Source organism: Ascaphus truei, chromosome 2 (assembly GCF_040206685.1).
Source record: "Ascaphus truei isolate aAscTru1 chromosome 2, aAscTru1.hap1, whole genome shotgun sequence".
Lineage (NCBI taxonomy): Eukaryota > Metazoa > Chordata > Amphibia > Anura > Ascaphidae > Ascaphus > Ascaphus truei.
In genome coordinates this window covers 79,695,378-79,722,733 of record NC_134484.1, presented here as the reverse complement: position 1 = coordinate 79,722,733, position 27,356 = coordinate 79,695,378, and the positions used below count along the sequence as shown (strand labels likewise).

Here is a 27,356-nt window from a genome sequence, read left to right as displayed (position 1 = left end):
TGCTCGCAGAAGCCTCCATCACAGCTGCCTGTACATATAGATGCTTTCTATTTAAAGCAGCATGTCGGGTTTATTTTTTCTGGTATAAGGAGGTTCATTCAAATTCATGAAGAATAATTTTGTCTAGTCTTGTGTTTTTCTTTTAACTCCAGTTCACCAGCATTCAGGTGCTTTCACAGTCCTGCTTTTTAATATATTCCTTTCTTCCTGCTTTTAGCGTTGCAGATGGCAGCACAATGTGTAACCAAGGTAGAGCTGAACGTCTCCTGTGACAATCTTCTAGATCGAGATGTGGGCTCCAAATCTGATCCTTTGTGTATGCTCCTCATGAATTCCAGTGGCCAGCAATGGTTTGAGGTACTATAACTAAAGAGTGACACACTTGTGTGCTCATTTAAATGTCATTACCCAGAATTCCTGGCTGCAGTGGAAGCACTGTATGCTAAGAGATCATTTATTTATATGTAACCCCCTTTCCCTATGCCTAAGGGAACTACGTGGGTAACTACGCAGGCTTCTATACCTGTTTGCTCACAGGAGGCCTAAGCCTCCGCCTCAGGGAGCCTGGGGGTGAGCTCTTTCTCCTTGCAGTGCAGCGCCTCCACCTAGAGGGATCCCAGCGTGGGCGGGATAACCCCTCACAAGAACCAATACACATTAGTGAATTCTATTGTGAACACTACTTTTTTTTTGCAGCCTAAGGATGCCCTGTTTCACTTGCATTGAGAGCCCATTTGACCAAGTTTGACAAAGTATTGTTCCCAAATGTAGGTGGTAGGTGGGTATAGCTGCAGCGGCAAACTTTGCAACATGATTGATTATTGGAGAAAAATTAGTGGGCCCATACAGTTTAATTTGTGGAAAGCATAACACTTCAAATTGTATAATTTACATACATATGGTGTAGGTCATGTACTAGTATCACAATATGTACATATACAATACAATATATAATTGTACAATAATACAAAATATGTATGCATACTGTATAGTACACTTCAAATGTAGCAGTAGGCAAGCTGCACAACAACGCACGGCTTCTGTAAGTGCATTTTAACATATGTACTGTTCTGCTATAATACCTGACTACAGAGATTTTGGTTGCTCCGTCGCTGGCGCGCCTACTATAAGCGCATGCGACAGATTCAATGCATTTGTTTTGATGCGACATCGTGTCGCCAGCACTTTAAGTGCAGCCTTACTGAAGTCTACGTACACCAGTTCCACATTTGGATCATTGTTTCTTGCAGATTGATCGCACAGAAAGAATACAAAATTGCTTGAACCCCAAGTTCTCCAAGAAGTTCTTGGTTGACTACTACTTTGAGGTGGTTCAGAAGCTGAAGTTTGGAATTTATGACATTGACAACAAAACTGTTGATCTGAGTGATGATGATTTCCTGGGAGAGTTTGAATGTACACTGGGACAAGTGAGTAAAACGCACCTATTATTCGCACAGCAACCCACAAACTACGGACCTAATAGCCATGATGGTTCAGGAGAAGGCAATGTTGGAGATCCCAGAAGTCTCTTGGACATACAGTAGAATTAAATGTACTGAAAGGGCATGGATGACATATATAATTGTGTACCTTTTTAATTCTGTTTTAAAAATGTTTTATCATTTGTATATGTGATTTATACATGTTTCTTATCATGTATATATTAGAAATGTGTACATAAATCCATGTAATTGCTACATTAGACTAAGAGGCATATGGAATGGAACATTGTTATTTATCTACAGTATGTTGATAGTAAATTCATGTCCGAACATAACTTCTAATTATAATTCACAGCCATCATAACATTTTTATCCAGTCCTTGCCAGGTTCACATTTCACTAGAAATGCTGACACCAGGATTCACTAAGCTCCGATAAGGGGAAATCATAGCTCGACCAAATCAAGCTACAATTTCCCCTTATCAGAGCTTAGTGAATCCTGGTGTCAGCATTTCTAGTGAAATGTGAACTTGGCAGGACTGGATAAAAATGTTATGATGACTGTGAATTATAATTTTATGATGACTGGGATGAATACTTTCCCCTTCAGTGCTAGAGGGACCTGCAACGTTCTGAAATGGTTAATTAAAACCATAATGTTCACAAATAAATATAACACGTTTTTTTGTTCTAAAAGGTTGTCTCCAGTAAGAAACTAACAAGACCCCTTGTTCTCAAGAATGGCAAGCCAGCAGGGAAAGGAAGCATCACGGTATGATCATTACTCTTTGGCACTCTTACCCACATGTTAAGGCCATTTACTGTCAAATGTTACTAAACCTGGAAGTCAGCTGCGTAGATATCCTCTTGCTGCACTGTACATCTACAGAGCAGCCAAAGTACCACAACAGTGACTCAGTCACTTACTGTAACTGCAGAGAGAGAGATATTATTTGCTTAGGAATTGCTAATTTAAGCAATCTTTTAATACTTTATAATAGAATGTATAGTGGGCATGTTGTGAGTCAGTTGACATGCACTCAAATTGTAGTTTTGGATTGCACAAATCAACAGAATAATTTTGTGGTGCTTTATCTGTAGATTGCCTGTGGTGACAAATGTTATACTGTATTATAGATTTAGTTTGAGACTTTATCAGTCTGAGTCAAATCCCATTGGCTGCCAACAGAAGTGGTGGGGTCTACAACAGGACTCCAGTTAATTGTTTCATGTTCGATTCAGAGGACTTCATCAGATAGGGGGAGCTATTCATTAAACTGTGATGGTGCTGATGGGGGCACTATCGCACAAACTCCCATTGGGTTAAATGGCACTATTGCTGTTTAAATGAATAACCCCGGGGAGGATTTTCACAATCACTATCTCTGCTTCATTCAGAATCATTATATCCTGTCATTTAGTTTGACTCAACTACAGTATAACTTAACTACACACACGAAAAATAGATACAATTGTGTTTTAAATGTTTGCAGGGATGGATAATTCGCATTTTTCAGGTGTACGTTTCTGTGTGTTTTTTGCCTTATCTTTCCTTCATTTGTCCTGCAATGTTGGTGTTGTAGATTTATGCAGAAGAAGTGAAGGATAACAGAGTGGTCCTATTTGAAATGGAAGCAAGGAAATTGGATAAAAAGGTACTGTAAAGCCGTGCTCTTAATGTGATTTATTCAATATATTCAATAGAATCTTATTTTCTGATTAGGATCTTATATTTGTCTATGTACTTAAACCATTAAACCTTTCCCTGAGCTAGTGTCCAGGTACACAGAGAAGGTGTTGATCTTTAGGGACAGGCATTACAAATATTGTATCCTCTGTCACTGATCCTTTTTTCTATTTCATATGTATTGGGTGATGGGTGTACTGTATCATGCTCATCTCTTGCTTCCATTCATGAAGTCGCACCCACAGCGCAATTCATTTTCAGTTATATAGTATAGCTCTGCAATAAAGGTGCAGTGATAAGTCCTCCCAATCAACATATATGGGAGATGAATACATTTCATGGGTGAAATATCTCATATAATATAACCTATGAACAATTGTACCATAATTAAAGCAGTTTAAAATGGATGAAAATTAAGTTGCAAATAAAACAATAACAAATATCATGGAATAGGCAATAAAAACTGCTCTTCTTAAGATTAGGCACTGGTGGTCTGGTCAGGATGGCATACCAGTTGTAAAAATATAAAATGAAGTGTTAAGGAAATCAAGTGTCTTTCATTTTATTTAAATAGCGAGACAAGAAGAAAACCAAACCTTTGCTTTTCACAGAACATATTCAACTCCTAACTATGCTAACACTTATCATAACAAAAGCATATGGGATTGATCCTTTACAAGAGAGGGGGAGGGGGTAATTCCAGTCCTTAAGGGCCACCAACAGGTCAGGTTTTCAGGATATCCCTGCATTGCACAGCTTGTTTCTGGGGGCACACTTTGACATCCCTCTGTATAGATCTCTGCACTGCAGCCTTCCTGTAAGTGTCCACCCTGCAGTGCTGACCGCTGTCTTTTAAAGATTGCAGATGTTCCTTCAAGCTGCTTGCCTAATGGGTTGGTTTTCTCCAGGGTGCTAGGACTTTCCCATGTATAATGTAGACTCCTTTACAGATGTTTTTTTTTTGCATAGCTATGGAAATAAGGGTAGAGCAGTTCCAGAATTGCAGCAATGCCATGATTGATTAGTTCAATGACTCGGGGTCATTTCTGTACCGTGTAGGAAATACAACTTTAACATAAGCCTGGAGTGTCGGCTGTGCCCAAACTTTTTATTTTTTTATTTTTGTTAGCCTGCAGATTCTATGTTGTTTGTATTCTTCTTCTTTTAAAGTAGACAAACCTAGGAACTTTCTTGTAACTATTAGCATATGTACTAAAACAGACATTCTCAAACATATCCTCGGTATCACTCGGCCAGATCAATAAATATTCTAGTTATGTGCCTTCACATATCAGTACATGCATTGATGGGCATCCTTATACTAAAATGTAAGTGTATTTCATAAAAAGAATCCGCAGTTTCACGTTTTGCAATACAATTGTGTCCCAAACTTACAGGATTTATTCGGTAAGTCTGACCCATACCTGGAGTTTCACAAACAGACTGCAGATGGAAGGTGGCAGATGGTCCATAGAACAGAAGTAAGCATTGCTCTTTTCTTCTGTTTATATTTTTCTTAATGTTTTCTACAAGATCTCTGCATTATAACCAGGAGCCATATTTATATGCAATCTGCCCTTTTGCTTGTATTTCTATTTGAGCTGAAAGTTACATATTTCAATCATTTAGAATCCCTCCTTACACCTACAACGTTTTCTATCTTATAGAATAGGATGTTATTGTTATTCTTGATATAACATTTTTGTAAAATGTTCTCGTAAAGGCTTTTTCACTGACTTTACTAATTACCACATGTCCAATTGTAACCATGTTACACCTTTATACAGTATATTATATACCCACTGATATATGTATATCAGTGTGCGTGTGTGTGTGTATTTAGATATATAGAGATATAGATGTGTGTGTATATATTGTCAGCAAATTCTGCAGGTCTGTGAGAGCAACCTGGGCACTGCAGCCTTGTATGTGAGGGGAGGCTGGCAGTGCTGCGGTATGTGTGTGTGAGGCTGCCACTGCGACTGTGTGAGGGTGAGACTTGCAGTGCCGCTGTGTGAAGGGGAGTCTGCCGCTGTGTGTGACGGTGAGACTTGCATTGCTGCTGTTTGTGTGGTAGGAGGCTAGCACTGCTGCTGTGTGAGGGTGAGACTTGCACTGCCGCTGTGTGAGGGTGACTTGCACTGCTGCTGTGTGGGAGGAGGCTGGCACTGCTGCTGTGTGTGTGGGAGGAGGCTGGCACTGCTGCTGTGTGTGTGGAAGGAGGCTGGCACTGCCGCTGTGTGAGGGTGAGACTTGCACTGCCGCTGTGTGAGGGTGAGACTTTCACTGCCGCTGTGTGAGGGTGAGACTTTCACTGCCGCTGTGTAAGGGCGAGACTTGCACTGCCGTTGTGGGAGGGTGAGACTTGCACTGCCGCTGTGTGAGGGTGGGACTTGCAAGCTGCTATGTGAGGGTGAGACTTGCGCTGCTGTGTGTGTGGGAGGAGGCTGGCACTGCCGCTGTGTGTGTTTGAGTGACTATGCCAGCCTACCACTCCTACGGCAGCAGTGCCAGCCTACCACACACACACACACACACACACACTTGCAGTGCCAGCCTCTCCCACACACACACTGGCAGTGCCAGCCTCCCCCACACACACCCAGCAGCAATGCTAGCATACCAGTGTGTGGAGTACAGGGGAGGTTTGTGGTTAAAAAGTAGATTGTTACTTTTATGTCTGAAGCACTTATTCCCATTATGTGTTATTTGTATTATTTATTATTTACATTATATCACGTGGATTATGGCTGTGAAGAGCTATGTAAATTAATGGTGCTTTATAAATAAAGACATACATACATACATACATACATACATACATACATACATACATACTGTACTAACATAAAAATGTAGACTCTGAATCCATGAATCTGGCATGCTTTTTCCAAATGTTATAACAGGTCTTATATTTGTCATAGTAACAATAACCATATGTTAATGAGGGTCATTCATACGGATCTGTGCAGCACAAACTGCTCCAAGACCTGACACGGTTTGGTAGTTCTCAAAAATGTAGTGTTTCTCTTAAAATATTTTTCTGTGTTTGTATATTTCCCAGGTGATTAAAAACAATCTGAATCCCGTCTGGAGACCCTTTAAGATACCTCTGCGTTCTCTCTGCGATGGCGAAATGGAGAAACCCATCAGGGTAAATGCTCGAAAAACATTTTTATGATAAAAATTGTGAATTAAAAGTTTAAAAAATATATTTATAAAAATAACGGATTTTACAGAGACGGCAAAGTAGCTACAGTATATACAAATCTCCCCAAACATTATTTGTTGTGCAATTTTGCAATAAGTCCCTCATTGTTCCATATAACCACTGCTCATAGCACTCATTGACACAACTAGGGAACAATATCCTGTGCAGTGCTTGCAAGGAATGCATGTGCAAGATGAAGCTTTCAGTGTAAGAACAAGAATTGTTACATATACAGTACTGTACAGTGTACATTTGAATATTGCCCTAGCTTTAGATATAAACATTTAGGCTCATTGTTTCTATGTGGTGCTATTCCACAAAACACCTTCTGGCGCCACGAGACCTAATATGGTTCATTCAAGTGAAGGTGCTGGGAGTAGTCTTCCAGGGCAGGAAGGTAGATTTTATGGTGTGGCACCAGTTAGTAAGTATGTCTCTCCGTCTTCTAATTTGTGGAGATGTGTTAATTTGATTTTAGTCTTCATGTACTGTATGAATATAGAAACTGTAGTATTGATGGAAGAAGGCTAAGCATTGTTTAAACCTTTTATATATCCAGTACCATGGGCTAAGTTGTGCTGTTATGATATTGTAAGTAAAACAACTTTCAGTTTTATACTTCCCACCTACAACTGCATTCATTTCACAAGAATCAACAGCAGACTATTCCATGCATTATTTGCCTCTGCTTAAGTGTTGTGTTGTGTGTACTACAGTGGTTTCAAAGCTGGCATCTAACATGTGTTTATGGCCTTATCATCAGGGCTGTAGGAATGCAAGCAAATCATACTGTACCTTCATCTACGTTTCTGACTGATGTGATGCTTCTTTAGTGCTGTTCTATGCATGCACCTGTATACATCTCCTGTCTCACATAGTTAACGTTTGTTGGCATAGCCAAAATGTGAAAGCACTTCGCCATATCTACAATATTATAATATTGGTGTCAGAATAGGTATTGGATATTTGTAACAGTTTCTCAATATTAGGCGTGAGAAATATGCTGTTCTACGTAGCCCAGGTATATTAAGGTTGCTACAAGTTAACTCTAATTTGTGTTTCTACCAGCTTTAATGTTTGTTTCATAACGTTCAAGTTTTTTTTAAATGTACACTTGGTAACAGTGCGCAGAAGAAACTAACCATGTATTAAGGCTTTCAGGCATGACCCAGTATACAGTGTTATTTCTGCTGTACACAAGCTTACGGAGAATTTGTAAACAGGGCTTGGGAAGCAGTTATGAAGCAGCAACAATGTGGTGAACAATATCCAATAAAATGAGAAAGATAACATTTATACCTTAGTAGAGTAACAATCTTAAACATGTTTTAACATGTCTTCTAACAATGCCAAGTACAAGAGATTATCACTTACCCGCCTTTCTCAATACCTACTTCCTAGTAAATTGTGCCAAAATGTTTCTGCATACATTACGTATAGGAGCAAATTGTAACATCTTGAAATATATCCCACAATGTATTGTAGATAAGTCACATTAGACAGCATGGGGCCAAACCCAGAGTTTGGGAGCAGATCAGCCAGTTCGACGTAAGGCTTCAGGCATGCGCTGACCTGTGCTGAGGCGCGCTTACGCTCGGCACTGAGCCCCTGCAGCCGCAATGAGAGTGGCTTTAGCAGGGGCTCGCGAACGCTTCCGCAAGCGTGCAGAAGCGTGTCTTAGCAAAATGTAAAATTTTCGCACTCATGGGAGCGCAGGGCTGGACACATGAGCGGTTCGCCCAATGAGGGCGAACCAGCTCCGTGACGTCACTGGCCTGCCCCCGGACGGCGCGCGGTCTAAGGCCAGGGAAAGCACCCGCTTTCCCTCAGCCTCAGCGCGCCTCCGCCCGGCATCACTCACCATGGACGCAACCTAAGAGTTGAGGCTCCGAGTGAAGCATGTAGGGAAAACACTTCAGGGTAGCTTTATCTGTTACTTTGAGCTGAGGCGCACTCAGTAATGACAGATAGGACTCACGGTTTGGCAGGATGCGTAAAAATCATACACCAGCCTTAAATTTAATTTTTTTTTATTATCTTAGAAGGAAATGTATAATGGTACAGTGCTGTTCCAATGGCTGAAAATAGTGTAACTCGTGTGTTTGTGTTTTTCAATCCCAATTTAAAAGGCACATTACTTTTTCAAATGTGAAACAGGAACATGGAATAAAGAAAATGTGAAGCTTTGAGCATGAATGTGACTGTTTCCTAATATTAATATCATTCCATGCAACGGTGGGCTTTTTAGGTCTTACTCTATATTGCTGTCGACCATTTAGTTTTGCAGATGTAGCATGTCACATTGGTCCCCCAAATATATCCCATTATTATGCAAATGTCAGTTTCCATATGATTCGATGGCAGTGCTGGTGCAGCAGAGTAGCACAACACATCCCACCTTCATGCACTGGAAGGGACAATGAAGCCTGCAACATCTGCCTGCACTGAACCATTTCCAATGTTCTCTTGATCTGTGTTCCAGGTTGAATGTTTTGACTATGACAATGACGGATCACATGACCTAATAGGAATCTTTCAGACCGAAATGTCTAAACTTAAGGAAGCCTCCCGCACAATGCCAGTAAGTATTCCCCAACAGGGAAATACAAATAAGCCACATGCACGTTGATTCTCTAATTTACAGTTGCAGTCTGTGTTCCTTAACGATGCACTTGTTTTAATGTCACCTTTTTAAACGAGATGTTCTTCTCTTGAAACGCTTTAATGTCTCTGTATTAATAATTTCATTCCCGAGACGTCTGCATGTAATTGTTGTAATTACCGGTGTAGGACATAACATCTGTGCACTTAATGATCACATGTGTGCGCCTTCTAAGGACGAGCAGTATATAAAATAAGTGCATTTTGTTTAAGGAATTAAAGCGTTGTATAGTTTCCACAGGTATTCTTTAAATCTGGTGTAATTCCTAATTAAAGTGCTAATTCTGTCTGTTCGGAAGGAGAACATTGTGAGAATGGGATAAGCACGTATAATTTGGAGGTGCGGTGTGTATATCACATCTTGCACTAACCGTTTTGCAGTTGCTTTATCTTGTGAGGCATACAGTAGGTCAGAGGTGGCCAACTCCAGTCCTCAAGAACCCCCCTCCCCACCCCCCAACGGTCAGGTTTAAAGATATCCCTGTTTCAGCACAGCTGGCTGTTACTGAGCCACCTTTGCTGAAGCAGGGTTATCCTTAAAAACTGACCTGTTGGTGTCCCTTGCGGACTGGAGTTGCATTCCCTGCCTCCCCCCTCTTCCCCCCCTTGCTGTTGGTATATAAATAACAGACAGTCTCCTGTGAACACAAAATACTAATATATACAGTATATGGTGGCATTCTGTATGTGATTTAGAAAGATTATATACACTGCTAGAAAATGTAAAGTAGCTTTTTGTTGGAACCAGGTAGAATTGACACTTTTGTTTGTTGCGGCAGGTGGAATTTGACTGCATAAATGAAAAGAAGAAGCAAAAGAAGAAGGGTTACAGAAATTCGGGGGTAGTGAGTGTAAAACAGTGTCAGGTTCGTACGAAACAAAACTGGATCCGCAGAGGCTTTTGTGTTTAAGTATATTCAGGATTCAATCTTACTTGGGATCTGAGTGATCTAGTGGTGGCTTTTAAGGTTAAACTGATCTCTGACACCTCATTTAAATGATATATAAGCAGACGAATATTCATATATATATATATATATATATATATATATATATATATATATATAATTTTTTTTTAAACATTTTTATTTCTATTTGTACTAAATCTCAATATAATAACACACGGACTGAACAGGTAACTTCCAGCGAAGACACTTACAGATGTAATCTCACTACGTGATGCTCCAGTGAGGCATGGAACAGTTTCTTTACCGATTTTCAACATTGTGTCCAATATCTTCGTAGCTTTTTACATTTAGATCCAAAAGTTAACTATGAAAAGTGCAAAAGGAGGGAATTCGGAAATGATAATACATATAACTTGTGTTGTAGGCTAGCAAGGGTCATATGTAATGCATTTTTTTTACATTTAGAAATGGCTAGCGATGCATTTTTCTTAAATCTGTGCAAAAAGTGCAATTATTTGTAAATCATTTTAAAAACCTGTCTTGGATATGTTTGTAAACAAGATACCTTGATAATGGGCAGTTTACTCCCAAATATTTGTCCATCTTTTGTCAACGTATAAAAACTTGTTGCACCACTTTCTTCCCATGGGTCTGTTTGAGATGTAGTGAATATCAGTAGGATGACTTAAACAAAGATGCATTGTTCACATATTGTATTGGATGTGTGTGTAATATACAGCCTTAAACTGTACAAGCAAGTACTGTACCTTTAAGCGAGTGACTGAGGTTAACAATAGGACACATGGCAGCCATCTTATAAAGTGGATACATTCTAACCTACGTTCAATCTACCGGAGACTCTCAACTCTCAACCAGTCTAAGTTCTTTCAAAACTAAAGCTGTCTCACATTTTAATCTGGTCTGTAACTGTTACATGCGTCTATAATATATAACTCTGTGCCCAGGACATACTTGAGAACGAGAGGTAACTCTCAATGTATTACTTCCTGGTGAAACATTTTATAAATAAATAAATAAGAAATAACCTGCTGTTGTTGCAGTTAAGCTGGGGCCATGGTGCCTTCGCCAGTGTGGAGGCGTGCGTGGCCGTGACGTCACCCGCTTGAAGCGGGTGCGTTTTTCATCCATGGTATGCGTGCCGTCTAGGGGCGTGCCAGTGACGTCACAGAGCTGGTTCGCCCTCATTGGGCAAACCGCTCACGTGACCGGCCTGTCACGCCAAGAAATCAGTTTGAACTGTTTTCTTCCGCAACGCGTGCCCCCTCCCGCTTCCGCACGCATGCCGCATGGACGCGAACACTGCCTTAAGGCAGTCTGAACGCTCAGCCCACACGGTCTGCAGTACCATGGCCCCAGCCTTAGACATAGCTCTATGCAGCTCCTGAGACAAAGCTATAGATACTCTGTTCTGCTACATGAATATGTTTGATTTATACTGACCTGTGTGTAGCTAGTGTTGCCAGGTGTCCATTATTGAACCGGACTGTCCTGTATTTTGGGCACTTTGTCTAGTAAAAAATGAGAGGTAATACTGGACTTGTATCTATCTGGTATTACCTCTCTGGATGTAGTGACCTGCAGCATTTCCCTGAGCAGGGAGAGAGCAGGGCTGTTGCTAGGGGACGGGGCAGTTTCCTCCATCCTGATTGGCTGCTGCTGCTGGGTAATCCAGCCAATCAGGAGAAGGTGTCAGGAGCCTGGGGATAGGGCCAAGAAGAGGAGGAAACAGCATGGAGCAGAGAGGTGTGTGTGTTTGTGTGTTTTCTGTGGCTGTCCTAGGGGATTGAGAATGACAGGCAGGGAGGTGAGAGAGGATGAGGAGGTGGGTAAGAGGATGAGTGGGGGGGGGGGGGGAGAAGAGGGGAAGAGAGGATGACGAAGGGTGCAACAATCTTGGAATTTGTGGGAGAGGAGCATTAAGTTCAGTATTGCTCGCCATGGGCCTGTATGACTGCAAGTATTGTATGTCTTTATTTATATAGCGCCATAAATATACATAGCGCTTCACAGTAGTAATACATGTTGTAATCATATACATAACAAATAATATAAATAACAGGTCATGGGAATAAGTGCTTAAGACATGAGTGACATTAAGGAAGGGGAGTCCCTGCTCCGAGGAGCTTACAGTCTAATTGGTAGGTAGGGAGAACGTACAGAGACAGTAGGAGGGAGTTCTGGTAAGTGCGTCTGCAGGGGGCCAAGCTTTATGTATCATGTGTCCAGGATTATCCACAGTGCTATTCATATGCTTCTTTAAGCAAGTGTGTCTTAAGGTGGGTCTTAAAGGTGGATAGAGAGGGTGCTAGTCGGGTATTGAGGGGAAGGGCATTCCAGAGGTGTGGGGCAGTCAGTGAGAATGGTTTAAGGCGGGAGAGGGCTTTAGATACAAAGGGGGTAGAAAGAAGACATCCTTGAGAAAGACCGCAAGAGTCGGGATGGTGGATAGCGAGAAATTAGGGCTGAGATGTAAGGAGGGGCAGAGGAGTGTAAAGCTTTAAAAGTGAGGAGGAGAATTGAGTGTGAGATGGGGGATTTGATCGAAAGCCAGGAGAGGGATTTCAGGAGGGGAGACACGGAGACAGATTTAGGAAAGAGTAGAGTGATTCTGGCAGCAGCGTTTAGTATAGATTGTAGGGGAGACAGGTGAGAGGCAGGGAGGCCGGAAAGCAGGAGGTTGCAGTATTCGAGACGGGAGAGAATGAGGGCCTGAGTCAGAGTTTTAGCAGACAAGTAACAGAGGAAAGGGCGTATCTTTGTGATATTGCGGAGGAAAAAGCAACAAGTTTTAGAAATGTTTTGAATGTGAGAGGAGAATGTGAGAGAGGAATAGAGTGTGACCCCTAGGCAGCGTGCTTGGGCTACTGGGTGAATGATCGTATTTCCAATAGCAATGTGGAAGGAGGTAGTAGGGCCAGGTTTGGGAGGAAGAATAAGGAGCTCTGTTTTTGCCATGTTAAGTTTCAGTTGGCGGATGGCCATCCAGGAAGATATTCCAGAGAGACATTCAGAAACTTTGGTCTGTATAGGAGGTGTAAGGTCAGGGGTTGAAAGGTAAATTTGTGTGTCGTCAGCATAGAGGTGATATTTAAACCCAAAAGATGTGATTAGGTCACCTAGAGAGAGTGTGTAAAGAGAAAAGAAAAGGGGTCCCAGGACAGAGCCCTGGGGTACCCCCACAGAGAGATCAATAGAGGAGGAGGAGATGTTGGCAAAAGAGACACTGAAAGTATGATGGGAGAGGTAAGAGGAGATCCAGGATAGAGCTTTGTTCCGAATACCAAGAGTATGGAGAATGTGAAGGAGAAGAGGGTGGTCCACGGTGTCAAATGCTGCAGAGAGGTTGAGTAATATGAGCAGAGTGTAATGACCTCTGTCTTTGGCAGCTTGGAAGTCGTCAGTTATTTTAGCGAGGGCTGTTTCAGTATGTTATTTATAAATGATCTGACCGTTATGTACATTTTTCTAAATTTCCCTCCAAGTATTCACCAATTTGCACCAATTCATATTCTATTTTGTAAAAAAAATACAAAAAAAGAATACGAAATGGTGCAAATTGGTCTATGGTCCTACTTTGAGTGAAAAAAAAATGATGTAACGATCAGATCATTTATAAATAACAATCCTACCCACCGACTTTTCTCGCGCGTGTCGCACCTTTCACCATGGTGTCCAGTATTTTGGGCCATCTGTCACATACAGTAGCCACCCTATGTCTAGCAAGTGTGCTTGGAAGAAGTGAAGTCTTTCAGTACAACTGAGAACATAGCAGCCACTAATCTGCAGGTTCTGAAACTAAATTCTAGTAGCCTCGATGAGGCGAGATTTGCACAGGGAGAGACGTCTCTCTCTGTGCAGCTCTCTGCAGCTAAAACAAATCGCCTGAATTGGCCTTTTGAGGGAGGCGATCATCACTTCGCCGACTACTCGCCCGTTTTGGGAATTTTGCTATCACAGGTAATAAAGGCTTTCTGACTACCATGATAGCGAAGCTCCAAAAACTGGCAGCGAAAGTGGGCCAGCGATTTTTTTTTTTTTTAAATGAAGGCTTATAGAATAGGCCCCTATGTATCTTCAGGATCAGGTTTCCACACTTCACTGGCTATTATAACATTGCAGAAAATGGTCCGGTGTGTGAACAAAACATTTTTTATTGTTACATAGGTGGAGATTTGTCAGTTTGTGGGGTAACGCACCCAATCTGGTGTTTAACTGCCCTTGATTTTAAAGGTAGTTAACGCTGGATCGGGGGCATTATACCACAAAGGACATTGATGGATTTCTCCTGTAGATCCTGCTGAATTACTTTGTAAATGCAAATGACCTTCTTTACTTTACTTTATTTTAGATTATAGTTGAATACTCTTTCCTGGACTATATCATGGGAGGATGCCAGATGAATTTTGTTGTAAGTATAATTATTTGCTATTATTTGGACTGAGGTTTTTTTGATAGGTTTCTTTGTTCTGTCTAAAGTAAGAGAAGAGGTCGTGTATACGGCACCGTCGTAGAAAACAATATTAAGGATTTTTCCAGCAATTCAACAATTGGAATATACAAAAGTGCAACAAGCAAATCATAGCAAATCACAACCGTATATTAGCAACAATATGAACCACATTTTATTTAAAGTTACTTCACTGTGTCCGGGAAGATGGAGAGGTTTGATTATAGTCTAATAAAAATAATTGACCTCATTTCTATAGGTACAAGGGCATATTAACAATTATGATATGATATTATAGCCGCACTTGTGGAGAACATTCATGTTGGTCTTTAAAACCTAAGAAAACATCTATAAAAAGACAGAAATTAAGACATAATGTATTTTATTTTTATTTTCCGTCTTGTGCAATCGAAGCGCATATTTTATTTTTTACATTTTACACAGGAAAGTAAGCAGGTGGTCTCCAGAGCTGAACCCCATTAATCTCAGCTCCCTGGTTCTGCTGATACAGATCTCCGTATGGGTGTGCCGGTAGGAGCTCCGGCTGGGTTCACAATATGGCCGCTTCACAAGCTCCCCCACCCTGCGGGCCAATAGGAAGCCGTGACATCATGCGGTGCGACTTCCTATCAGCCCTCATGTCGCGGTGTTTAAAAAGAATCAGAGAGATACCGGCACCCCCTACGGAGGCAAGTATTTCCGTATGTAGGAGGTCCCCGGAGCTGAAATTAGTGGAGTTCGGCTCCAGAGACCCCCTGCTTCAATACTGTGTAAAAAAAATAAAAATAAAAATAAAACAACAAAAATAAAAAAAAATGCTTGAATTGCCACATTAAATAACAATGTAGTTATGATCTGGAGAAGGAAAGACACAGAGGGAAACATGGAAATGTAGCTATATATTTTTATGTACTGTCGCTGTATAAACAACATTGCTGCCTCTTGTAATTACTCAAATGCCTCCTGAATGTGAGTGCCCATATAATCCTGATTGTAATATTTAACACCACTGCTTTATCCTTGCTGTTCCTCGTAGCACACCAAGCAGTAGGGATGTCAAGGAAAGAAAAACCAATTGTTCATAAAGACGGTTCTTCTTTTGACAGGTTGGAATTGACTTCACAGGCTCAAATGGAGATCCCCGTTCGCCAAACTCCCTGCACCACATCAGCCCGAATGGAGTTAATGAATACCTGACCGCCATCTGGTCTGTAGGAATGGTGATTCAGGATTATGATGCGTAAGTAACAGGGACTTTCTTCCTGTAGCTTACTGGAATTAGCGATTTGTTTAAAAAAAAAAAAAAAAAGATTATCATAATCAAATGAATTAATTATCCAGTAACCTATATACATTTTTTTTTATATATATACAGAGATCAAATGTTCCCATCCTTTGGTTTTGGAGCTCAGATACCACCTACAGGACACGTAACTAGCATATACATACTATAAATGTGCCATTTGTCTTCATATATCTATCTACAGTATATATAGATAGATATAGTGTGTGTGTGTGTGTGTGTGTGTGTGTGTGTGTGTGTGTGTGTGTGTGTGTGTGTGTGTGTGTGTGTACAATAAGAAAGCTCACATTGACTATGTTTGCAGGTTTCACATGAGTTCCCAATCAATTTTAACCCATCAAATCCCTTCTGTGCTGGTAAGTAGTATACATTAAATGTACATTTAAATGATTAAAATCATACATGCTATTATTGTACTTTATTTCTGCTTTGTTTTCTCTGGTATTGATTTATAATTTCTATATTTACTGGAATGTACAATGTTTTTTGTCCCTGTGGCACGAGCACATGTTCCATGACTAGGCCAGAATATATTTGAAATTGAAAGGAACACATTCCTTAAATCTATGTGATTGTATACAGTTGTTCATATAAATTATTTAGACTCCATGGGCAAGATTAACACATTAGACTTTGGCAAATGTGGAAATGTAATAAAAAAAAGCATAATAAATGCATTAAAAAAAGTATAGCAAAAAGGAATGAGTGCACCGAGCTAAGTAAATGTAATAACCGGAAGCGATGTGTTGTGTCCCAACGCGCTCGGGACGTATGATACTTAGTCAGGGTGATTAATTCAGACGTGTGTGTGTATAATATATATAACAAAAAAAAGTTATATAGTAGCGCTAAACCTAATGTGCTTGTAATAAAATGGGAATAACGTGAATAACGTGATCTGGTTAATGTGCTTGTGTTAGTGAAATGTAGAAAGTGACCTCAAAATGTGAAAACAATACTATTAACAATACTATTAACAATACTATTATGTATGTATGTCTTTATTTATATAGCGCCATTAATGTACATAGCACTTCACAGTAGTAATACAAGTGACAATCAAATAAATAACAAATACATCAAATAACAGGTCATGGGAATAAGTGCTTCAGACATAAAAGTAACATTTCAGAAGAGGAGTCCCTGCCCCGAAGAGGTTACAATCTAATTAGTAGGTAGGGAGAACGTACAGAGACAGTGGGAGGGCATTTGGCTAAGTTCGTCTGCAAGGGGCCAAGCTTTATGTATCATGTGTATAGTTTTAGCCACGGTGCTACTCATATGCTTCTTTAAGCAAGTGGGTCTTAAAGGTGGATTATAAAATGAACAACAATAATAATTGTTAGTGTTCAAACAATGAAGAAATGGTGTGAGAATTCCAGTTCCGGAAAATAGTTCTATGGAGTAGGCTGTAGCTTCTAGGTGATCTAGCCTGATCACATGGATACCTACAGAGAAAAGAGAAAAAGAAGCGCCAGCTCCATAGCATAATACTGTATGCAGATTTATTATAAAAGAGAGTAGGTCACAAGGACATGCACTCACATAGTGGAATAAAAAACACTCGTTTGAGAGAAGCTGTAAGCAGGTGTCACCAGCTGGAGAACGGATCAAGTGATGTATCACAAGCGATGCAGTGCTGAGTCAATCTGGGAAAGCCTTGAGATGTGTGCGTCTATGATAACCTGGTCCGCCGCAGGGCTCCTCTCTCTCGCCGATGCCAGCGATGATTACTCTGCCTAACTGGCGTCGCATGTACACCGCAGCTGATCTCGGGGATGAAAGCACCTCTTGGCAAACACTCCGTTCCTCCTAGCTGAGCATCACTACGTCTATGCGTTTCGTCACGTTCCTTCGTCACGTTACTTGGATGAATATATATTTTTATATATAACAAGTTATGCGCAAGCAGCTGGTTGGCCAAAAGGAGAATCCCTTGAGAAGCTCCTTGATTAGCTTCCATATCACGGCGCTACACTCCTTGCGCTTGCTAAGTAAGTGCCTCAGCATTTATTGAGTAAATGACAAGTTACACATACCTATAAAGACATACTCATATTTACTTAGCAATCAGAAGCAGTGTAGCTCTGTGATTATTGAAGCTAACTAAGCAGCCTCTCATAGGATTCTCCGATTCTTAATGCGCCTGGACTGCCGGTTCCTGCAGTCTGACGCGGGTCACTCAGAATAACGCTATTATCTTGATTACCATTTATTGCACCTTGTGATTCTTACCTACAGATGCAGCAGTCGTTATTTTAAGGCATCATGGCGCCGTTTTCGTGTGCGCTGCTGTACTCCACGCAGCATGAACGCGGCCAATCGCCCCAGGCACACGTGTTTATTGCGGTTGCTTTGTTTGAATTTTATGGATTGTGTGCAATTATATGCAATGAAATGAATGAATTGTAATTTGCACAGTACTGTGCTACTGTGTCAATGTCAGGTGTTTAAAAACCCGAACACTAAAATGCAATTTTCTGCACTGGCGTCTTAAGGCGGTACGGTTGGAAGTAATCCTGCGCCATGACATGGGTATTCCGAGGTATAAACCGCGTGATTTCGTAAAATTATGGCCGCTTCATCTGTACCTTTAAGTTTGACCATCGGTTGTATTTTTGCCTTATCTCATTTACTAACCTCGGTGTGCTCCTTCCTTTTTTTTTGTTTGGAGGAGGATCGCCCTGTAAAAGGAAATCTGCCAGAGGAAGTTTGTAATATTGTTACACGAGTGAGTCCTCTGTGCAGAGGATCATGTTTTGAACTTTCTGGAAATATGTAACCCCTATTGGTACTCCCCAAATCACAAGCAAAGGGAGCAAAATGTCTTGCCTCTAGATGAAAATACATTTGTACAGTACATAAATCTCAAAGATTACATGATACATAATTTCCCAATCGACCTATTCCTAATGTGGCAGCCATTCAGTGTGCTGTGAAGCTGCCTTCCCGGTGCTGGAGAAGATTTTAGTCCCATTACATTTGAATTGAGGTGACCTCTTCTCTAGCATGGGGAAAACCTGTTCACTATATAATGGGACCAAAATGAACAATAAGTTTGTCCTATGCTCTTTTTGAGGCGTTTCTGCAGCCTGGATTCTCCTCCAGAGGTGCTCGTTATTAGAGCCAGTTCAGTGTGGTTTAGCTATTTAGTGTAGCACTGTATTTGTTTTTCACATTATTTTTTCTCTCTCATTTCCCCCCCCCAGGAATCCAGGGAATTGTAGATGCTTATCGAGCTTGCCTTCCACAAATTAAACTGTATGGGCCCACTAATTTTTCTCCAATAATCAATCATGTTGCAAAGTTTGCCGCTGCAGCTACACAACAACGCACAGCTTCTGTAAGTGCATTATAACATATGTACTGTACAAGCACATATACAAATTTCCTTTATCCTTAGTAATATATAGAAGAATGATGGCAAAATCTCTGCGCGCAGGATTTTTTTTTTAAAGATGAGTCACTGGGACATTCAAATGTATATACATTTATTTGCAGCAAAAAAAGCACAAAGATTAATGGAAACAATCCCCTTCGTCAGGAGGCACAAATACAGTGCTCTTTGGTCGCTTAAATTGTGTGATGGCTGTAAGTCCACCCTTCATTTACATGCCAAGTTAATAAAATCCTAACATCATCATATACCCAACAAAGTGAGCAACGTAAGGCTAGGGCCATGGTGCCTTCGCCCACGCGGAGTCGTGTGGAGGCTGTGAGATAAGCGGGTGCTTTCCCTGGCCATGGTGGGGGCCGTGGGGGGGGCATGCCCAGGGGTGTCATGGAGCTGGTTTGTCCTCACTGGGCGAACCGCTCACGTGACCGGCCTGTCATGCCCAAAAAATCAGTTTGAACTGATTTCTTGCGCAACGCGTGCCCCCTCCCGCACGTACGCGCCCGCACACCACATGGACGCGAACACTGCCTTAAGGCAGTCTGTTTGCTCAGCGTGCGGACACCTCTGCACGGTCTGTGGTACCATGGCCCCAGCCTAAACAAGTTCTGTTCCAAAAGTGACAAAGTTTCATTTGTTCTACCAGTCAATTCCAGTTGTGTTAACACAGTTTATTTTCCTTGGGGTATATTATTTATTTAGGTGGGCAGACACTATATCTGACTTCTCTCACTACCAGTCCTGTGTGTGTATATACTGTATACACCAGACATTCAAAAAGTTGTGTATATACTGTATACACCAGACATCCATAACCAGACATTCAAAAAGTTATTGTGGGTTAAGAAAGTGACAAAAAAAAAACTCCATTGTACAGTGTATAGCAAATAAAAATACCACGTGTGGCGCGTTTGCATGTCTCAGATAGGTGGGCGACCCTGTCTTTCCCCATTATCGCTCAGCATACAATGCTTCCACTGCAGCCATGGAGTCTGGGTAATGACATGCAAATGAGCTCTCACAGTGAGTCACTCCTCACTTCTTATCCATTTTAACATTGACCCCTATAAAATGGGTAAGAAGTAAACTGACACACGTGAGTGCTCATTTGCATGTCATTACCCAGAATCTTGGCTGCAATGGAAGAATTGTATGCTAATTGACAATGGTGAACCACAGGTTTGCAGAACTGTCTGAGACCATGCAAATGTACCCACAAGTGGTATTTTTCTTTGCTGTATGCTACGATACCTACTCAGATCCTATTGGGTGAACTAGTTGGTTTACCTTGGGTTATAAATATTCAACACTTTTAAAGCCTAGCTTGCCTTCTTTCCTTCCACCAGACACTTATTACACGTCTAATGTCAAAAACGCAAACTCTACTTACTGTCCATATTCCTCTTTAGAATAGGGTGACCACATTTGTCCCAGGACACATTTCGTGCATGTGTGAATGGGCGGTCGACAAGCACACGAGCGTCCGCCACGTCCCCATTGCGCATGCGCAAAAGGCAAGCACACGTGCATGAGGGGCTGGCAAATGACGGCCGCACATGCACAATGGGCTCTTGCTTGACGCTCGTAAGCATGAGTGACCGGAACTTTCCGGCAAGTGCCAATCGTGCATGCTTGGCCAGTGCTGTCCCAAAAACTAGGACATTTAAGATCAAAGTCGGGACCTGGGACATCTGGTCACCCTACTTTAGAATTAAAAGTTATTGTTTTCATCAGCATCTAAACAGAAATATAAATACTTGTGATGTCAAAAATTCTTCCCCAAATTTTACTTATCAATCGTCTTAGACCCGGATTCATTCAACTCCATTAGGCTATTTACACTAACCTAAATTAACATTGGGTTAATGCTGCAGTGCCACTTATACAAATAATACAATAATAACCCAGTCATACTCCATTAAATAGTGAAAGATACATTTAGTCAGAGAGTCGGTGGTAATTATATGTAAAAGAGGCGTTTCCCCTAACATTACATATCGACTAAAATCCGTTCAGAGAGATAGATACCTGGGAAATATGCCAATATAAATTATTTGATTGATTATTATTATTTTGCATATCATAATTAGCATATATCCCAGGTATCTGAGGTGGGTTCCTTTTTGTTCTCGTGTATCTCTACACATGTTGTATTAAGGAGTGTTTGGGGAGGTATACAAGTCCCTGGTTAATTTGATAAAAAATAGGACTCTACTCTCCCTTCTTGCCCCAAAACCCACACCTCTGGGTCTGGATGGAAGTAACGCCACCTTTAGCTAAGACATGCTTAACACCAGGTTATTTGAAGCTAACACAATGTAGTGCTAACTTAACCTGACGTTAAGTCTATGCTAATGATAAACAACGGCCATTGTTTTTGCATATAAATTCAGGGAATAAAGTGTACATTATTATTCTAGGTAACCTAATGTTGTTTGCCCTGATTTAACTGATTACATAAATACTTGATTAGAAAGCAAAAACATCTCCAGGTTATACATTAAAAAAAATTTTTTTTTTTAATTTTTATTGAATTTGCATTTTTCCCCATAATCAAAAAAACAAAGCAAACCAACTTTAGGGAACACCAAAGCATAAACTAGAAACATAGCAACATTTTAGAGACAAAACCAACACACCAGGGCTAGTGAACATTTCGGCTTTTCTTCACATCACTTGAAGTCTTAAACTTTGACATCATTATATCCTGTTGTATGTGTATGTTTTACAGCAATACTTTGTGCTCATGATTATCACTGATGGAGTCATAACAGATCTAGACGAGACCAGACACGCCATTGTCAATGCTGCCAAGCTTCCCATGTCCATCATAATAGTTGGAGTTGGTGGAGCTGACTTTAGTGCCATGGAATTCCTTGATGGTGACAATGGAGGCCTTAGGTCGCCATCAGGGGAAATGGCCATCAGAGACATTGTCCAGTTCGTACCATTCAGGAACTTCATGCAGGTTAGTGCGCTTCCAGCAGATTTGCATGATATGACAAATTCAGTCAAGACGGCTCTCTACATATGTTTTTTTTTTTTTTTTTTAAAGTATATAACCTATAATTATTCTTAGTTTATTGTAGCACTATGTACGACTTTGCAAGATGAGCAGGATATTATTAATTATTACTTGTTGACATTGAACTTCTAATGTTCTCTTGTCCCTGTATTAAAGTCTTTATTTTATTTATTTATAAAATATTTTACCAGGAAGTAATACATTGAGAGTTAGTTACCTCTCGTTTTCAAGTATGTCCTGGGTATAGAGTTAAGATAAATAAAACATGGTTACATAAGTTAACAGGGTATTCATTATATACAAGACATTGCATGCACAGTTAAAGAAAATATATATTATAGGCGTATGAAACAGTTACAGACCAGATTAAAATATAATACACTTTGCTGAAGTGTATCACAAAAAAGCCTGACATTCTGATCAAATCCAACATTCATTATTTTCTGGTGTATGTCAGGCAAGAAATATATATTTTTCAAGATTTCCTTGTTAAAAAAAATATCACAAGGTTTCAGAATAAAAAATATATTTTTCCATGTAGTGCAATACATTTTCAATTGTAAATAGCTTTAGCTTCTGTGCAACTACGGCCTAGATTTTCTAAACTTCAAGATTGATATCACTCTGTGTTAATGGTCAACAAAATTAGCTATTTTTATTGTCGTCTTTGCGAAAGGTTTAATGATGAAATAATTACATTTTATTGCAGCGATACGTGCATTCTAAATTGAAAAGAATCACAAATTAGCATGTAAATGAGTGCATTGACTAATTACATATGCTAGAGGATTAACTTCAGTATGCAAATTAAGAAATAACAGCCAATTACCTATTCACGTGCACAAACTAAACTCAATACCTGGCGATATCGGCTAACGCCAAAAAATATTGTCTTTTTTTATCCCTTACGCTAGCTAGACTGGGGTTAAACCTATCTTGTTTACGTATATAATACATATAAGATAAGACTAGCCAACCTAGATTGAATTTTAAATACGCCACATTAACAATTGTTAACCTCATGGAAACACAACTGGTCAGCTACGCATGGTTAACCCATGACCCGGACACGTGGGCTACCAAAGTCTTAATAATTGCACATATGGATGATAGGATTTTGGTGTTCTATATTGTATATTAACCCCTTTTGGTGCCTGAAGGCATGCATTTACAATGTACTGTATTAGTAGGCTCAGCCATCAAAGGGGTTAAATCATTTTCTGCCATAGGGTTTTGTTAAAAGATTTATTACATAACCCTTTGGTAGAAAGTATGATGTCTTCAAACCCCCTCTCCCTCCTCTGCCCCCCCCCCGCCCCACAATTGCATCACTAGCGCTGATTAATGCAGATTTCTATGAGTTAATGCTTTATTGGTATCGATAGTGTTAATTAAGCGGAGTTACCGCTTTTGTGATATCTGCAAATTAGATTGAATATTGCAACCCACATATGAATAAATATGGTGGAATTCTCCCCAAAATATTGCTGTGATCCGAATATTTTATAGCGCAAACTTTTTTTAACACAGCGGTTTTGACCTTTATTACATCTAGGCCTACATTTGCAGAATGAAGGAATGTCATTTTAGTCTATTAAAAGATCAAAGTGTCTAGTTTTAATAATCTAGCTGCTACAACCCATTTATAAAAATGTTATTTTATGGTGAAGGATTATTTCAGCCAATAATACACATCTTTTCATTTTTCAGGCTCCAAAAGAAGCCCTTGCTCAGAGTGTCTTGGCAGAGGTGCCCCAGCAGGTCGTCTCCTACTTCAGCTTGTACAAACTCAATCCACCCAAGGACCCTACTGTGAAATGAAGAAACATCGGGCGGGGGCATGAATGCAATGCTCGCACCTGCTGAAGATTACTGGTTTTATTACTAAATACACATATATTGATTTTACTTTCTGTACATACAACTCAAAATTCTGATGTAAAATGTTAAATGTACCACAGCCCTCAATAAAGTCACATGCATTCTCTTAAGAGTTTTACTTCTTCTGCCTAATCAACTATATCTTGTACTGTTACATGGATATTCTAAAAATACCTTTACTATGGGGTGTATGCATCATGACAATTTTGGAGAGACTCCGGGGCATTGTCACCCTGCACCTATGTATCGAGGCATTTTGCCAGAATTTTTCCCTTTGTGCTCTTGCTCACTACTTATAGAGTGTCAGTAGGAGGCGCTACAGTACATGATGCGCAGACTATAATGCGATGTGGCTCAGTCTGCGTCTCTTTGAGGCACACTGTTTGCCTTTCATTTGCCCCAAAAATCCTCCATCTGAAGTGGTGCAAGTCTAACATTCTCCATCAGATGTAAGAAACAGTAGTTACACCTGCTGCCCCACTGCCGCTCTGTAGTACGCATGCTGTAAAAACACTTCTCTTTACGTTGATGCATAGACCCCTATGTTTTTATGGCAGCTGATATGAATAGCATTTGCATGGATTGGCATGTCGTTAAATATTCTGATTATCATGGAAATTAAAAGATATAGGAATAACTATAGCGTTCAGTTCAGAGAGATATGTTCTTCCAATAATACCATTACACAATTTAATTCATCTTCGTTTAGTTACAATGCGGTATCATTAAAATTAAACTGGCCAAGGCTGCTTCTTCATTGCATTGACTCTTCATTGCATTGCTGAATTTCTGAGGAACTTACCTTCTGTTTATCTGAACTCGTTGCTTGGAATCTATTGAGCCCCTGAAATTCGCTGTAATTAATTCTCTGGAGCACATCTTGGGAGCCCTCCCCCTTTTTTATGTTATAAGGAGTTTTAGGGAAGTACCAGTGGCGCTTGGCCTATGGGAATGGGCCAGAAGATGGGGCTTGTTCCCCTTTCTATTCCCCCCTCCCCTTTTTTCACTCTTTCCTATCCCGTTTGGCTCCATTGTTGTTTTTTCCTTCCAATATTATCTAGTTTCTCCCGCAAATGCATTATACATATCCTCCATTTACTGGATAAGTATCATTTCGATTATTATTTACACCTGTACGTTGTTTTTTTATGTCAGTTATGTGTTTTTTGGACTAGCGCTGCTGTATAACAACCTTCTAGTCAGTAAATATATATTTTTTTCTGATAAAGTCATTAGTTTGTTTTGGTATTTTATCACCCTTTGAGTGCTGGGAACTCCATGTGTATTTTGTTGTTTATCTTGTGGAAATAGGGTTCCTCATTATTCCCTTTGCAACACTTCTTTATATCACTGCAGTAAGGACATATTTTCAATAGCACCATACACCTGTGTCCGTACACTCGTTTTGCGAGTACGGAAACTTATTATTTCCTACAGACCGCCATAGTAGTGACGCGCTGACTCCCCTCACCCAATAGGCAAACAGCAGCTCGCGCATGCGCCTGTCAGCACGTCCTGAACCGCAATACCGGCTCCCTACCTGTACCTAAGCATCGATAAGTGGAAAAAAGGTAGTGCTTCACTTTAAGTACATTTTCTCTTTACATACATGCTCGGGACCCATTGCGTACGCTAATGCGGGGTATGCCTGTATTTGTTTTCTAGAGTGCTGTCTATACTGTACTATATACTTTTTGGCCTGCTTTACAAGTTCTCCTGTCTCTTAAGTTTTTTTAATAAGGATAAATGAATCCCTGTGCACTAATGTGAGCCGATATTAGAGGTTTTAGAAGCTGCAGTGGTGAATACACCGTATGTCATCTCTTCCATCACCCATATTCTTCCAAAAACGTTTTAATATTAAAATCCTTGTTTTGCCAAATGAAGAACCAGATACATTGATACAACCCATGGACCACCTAAAAAGTGTATAAATACTATCATATGACCGTTTTATTGTTTTTTTTGTTCTTTCTCTTGGGTTTTTTGCCACCAGTTTGTCAAACAGTTCGGAGTACTGTACATGTTTTATTGATGAAACCGCCTGGAACATGTTGGCACCTTTTTTGTCTATGCAGCCTTTTTAAAACCTATGTCATTGTTAAACGGCTCAGTTAATCTGTTATCATTTGAAATAGAAATGTGCCTTATTTATAGTAATGTTAAAGTACTTTCTTATTGAAAGTGAATGTATACTTAATTAGTTGTGTTCTTAAGTAATTCTACATGATGGTCTGACTGCAAGTTTGACTTCTGTAATCCTGTTTCCTTGTCTACTATTCATGTCGCTATTGGAACAGTAACTTTGAACACCAAGCCTATACCCTAACCTTGTTATTAAACTGTTTGAAAAGGGGCTATGTTACCATTAATGAAAGTTGCTACTTTTTTGAAAATCTCAATTAATTCTAATTACTGTTTCAAATGTTTGCGTTTTAAAAAAATGTACTTCTCTATTGTCCTCGTTTATTTCACCAGGAATTGTCAAACTAAATTGTGGTTCTGCCAAGCACCTAAAATCTAATTTTACCATTAAGTTAGACTGTTTGACTATTTGTCTCGTAACATCAGTGTACAATGCTACTTTTCTCCAATGTTGCCCAACTTTAAATCATTGGGCACTTTGTGTCATGGTTACATGGAGAAATAAAATAATTTATATACAGTATGTGGTTTTTGTATTTCCATAGTACTTTCATTTACCTTCCTTTTTCCTGCTAAAGAAACTTGTGCCAAATGTATCAAACTTGAAAATAAGTTTTTTGACCCCGACTGTATACAAAAGATTACAATAATGCCCTGTACTAAATGACATGAATAAATGAAGCTGAATACAGAACCTGTGCTGTATATTCTTTAGAACTGCTTTTAGTATTATTTTGTAAGTGAGTTTTTTTGCATAAACCTATACAGTAATGTACGTGCCATAGGTGATATCAATATCCATGTTTGACTGAATTTTATTACCTAAAAATAATTTCAAACTTGCAACACTAAAAAAAACTGAAAGTAAGCATTATTTTCTGTTCGATATGCATTCCTAGAAAAAAACCCAACTAGAATATCAATAATGTAATTTTGCTACTTTTCTATATTTACATATATTTAAACAGGTTACTAAATGTGTATAACTTTTACATAACTTTTATGCCCAGCAGTGTATAATGGACATGTATTTACATTAAATGTTGACCTAAAAAAAGTGTGTTTCCTTTTTATTTTAGCAGAAAAAGCACATACTACTGAACATGCAAAGTCAAGATATTAAAGCGAACATTTTCATTGCTATCTGAGGCATTCCAAAACGGACCTTTTTATAGAAAAAGGTGCTGCTTGGTACACAACTTTATCAATAAAATGAAAAATGTGTGAA

General features: G+C 39.9%; 1 protein-coding gene across 1 annotated transcript in view; it reads left to right on the top strand.

Moving 5' to 3' along the window:
- CPNE3 (copine 3) overlaps nt 1-26,822 on the top strand; it is a 53,546-nt gene extending 26,724 nt beyond the window's left edge. Inside the window, exons 2-16 of the mRNA XM_075582975.1 lie at nt 218-357; nt 1,251-1,430; nt 2,143-2,217; nt 3,029-3,100; nt 4,530-4,613; nt 6,197-6,286; nt 8,826-8,924; nt 9,784-9,870; nt 14,282-14,341; nt 15,487-15,620; nt 15,756-15,810; nt 15,988-16,039; nt 18,893-19,026; nt 21,809-22,045; nt 23,813-26,822. Coding sequence (XP_075439090.1) covers nt 226-357; nt 1,251-1,430; nt 2,143-2,217; nt 3,029-3,100; nt 4,530-4,613; nt 6,197-6,286; nt 8,826-8,924; nt 9,784-9,870; nt 14,282-14,341; nt 15,487-15,620; nt 15,756-15,810; nt 15,988-16,039; nt 18,893-19,026; nt 21,809-22,045; nt 23,813-23,923 — 1,602 coding nt within the window. The 5' untranslated portion in view covers nt 218-225 and the 3' untranslated portion in view covers nt 23,924-26,822. The remainder of the gene's footprint in view (nt 1-217; nt 358-1,250; nt 1,431-2,142; nt 2,218-3,028; nt 3,101-4,529; nt 4,614-6,196; nt 6,287-8,825; nt 8,925-9,783; nt 9,871-14,281; nt 14,342-15,486; nt 15,621-15,755; nt 15,811-15,987; nt 16,040-18,892; nt 19,027-21,808; nt 22,046-23,812) is intronic.
- The last annotated feature ends 534 nt before the right edge of the window (nt 26,823-27,356 follow it).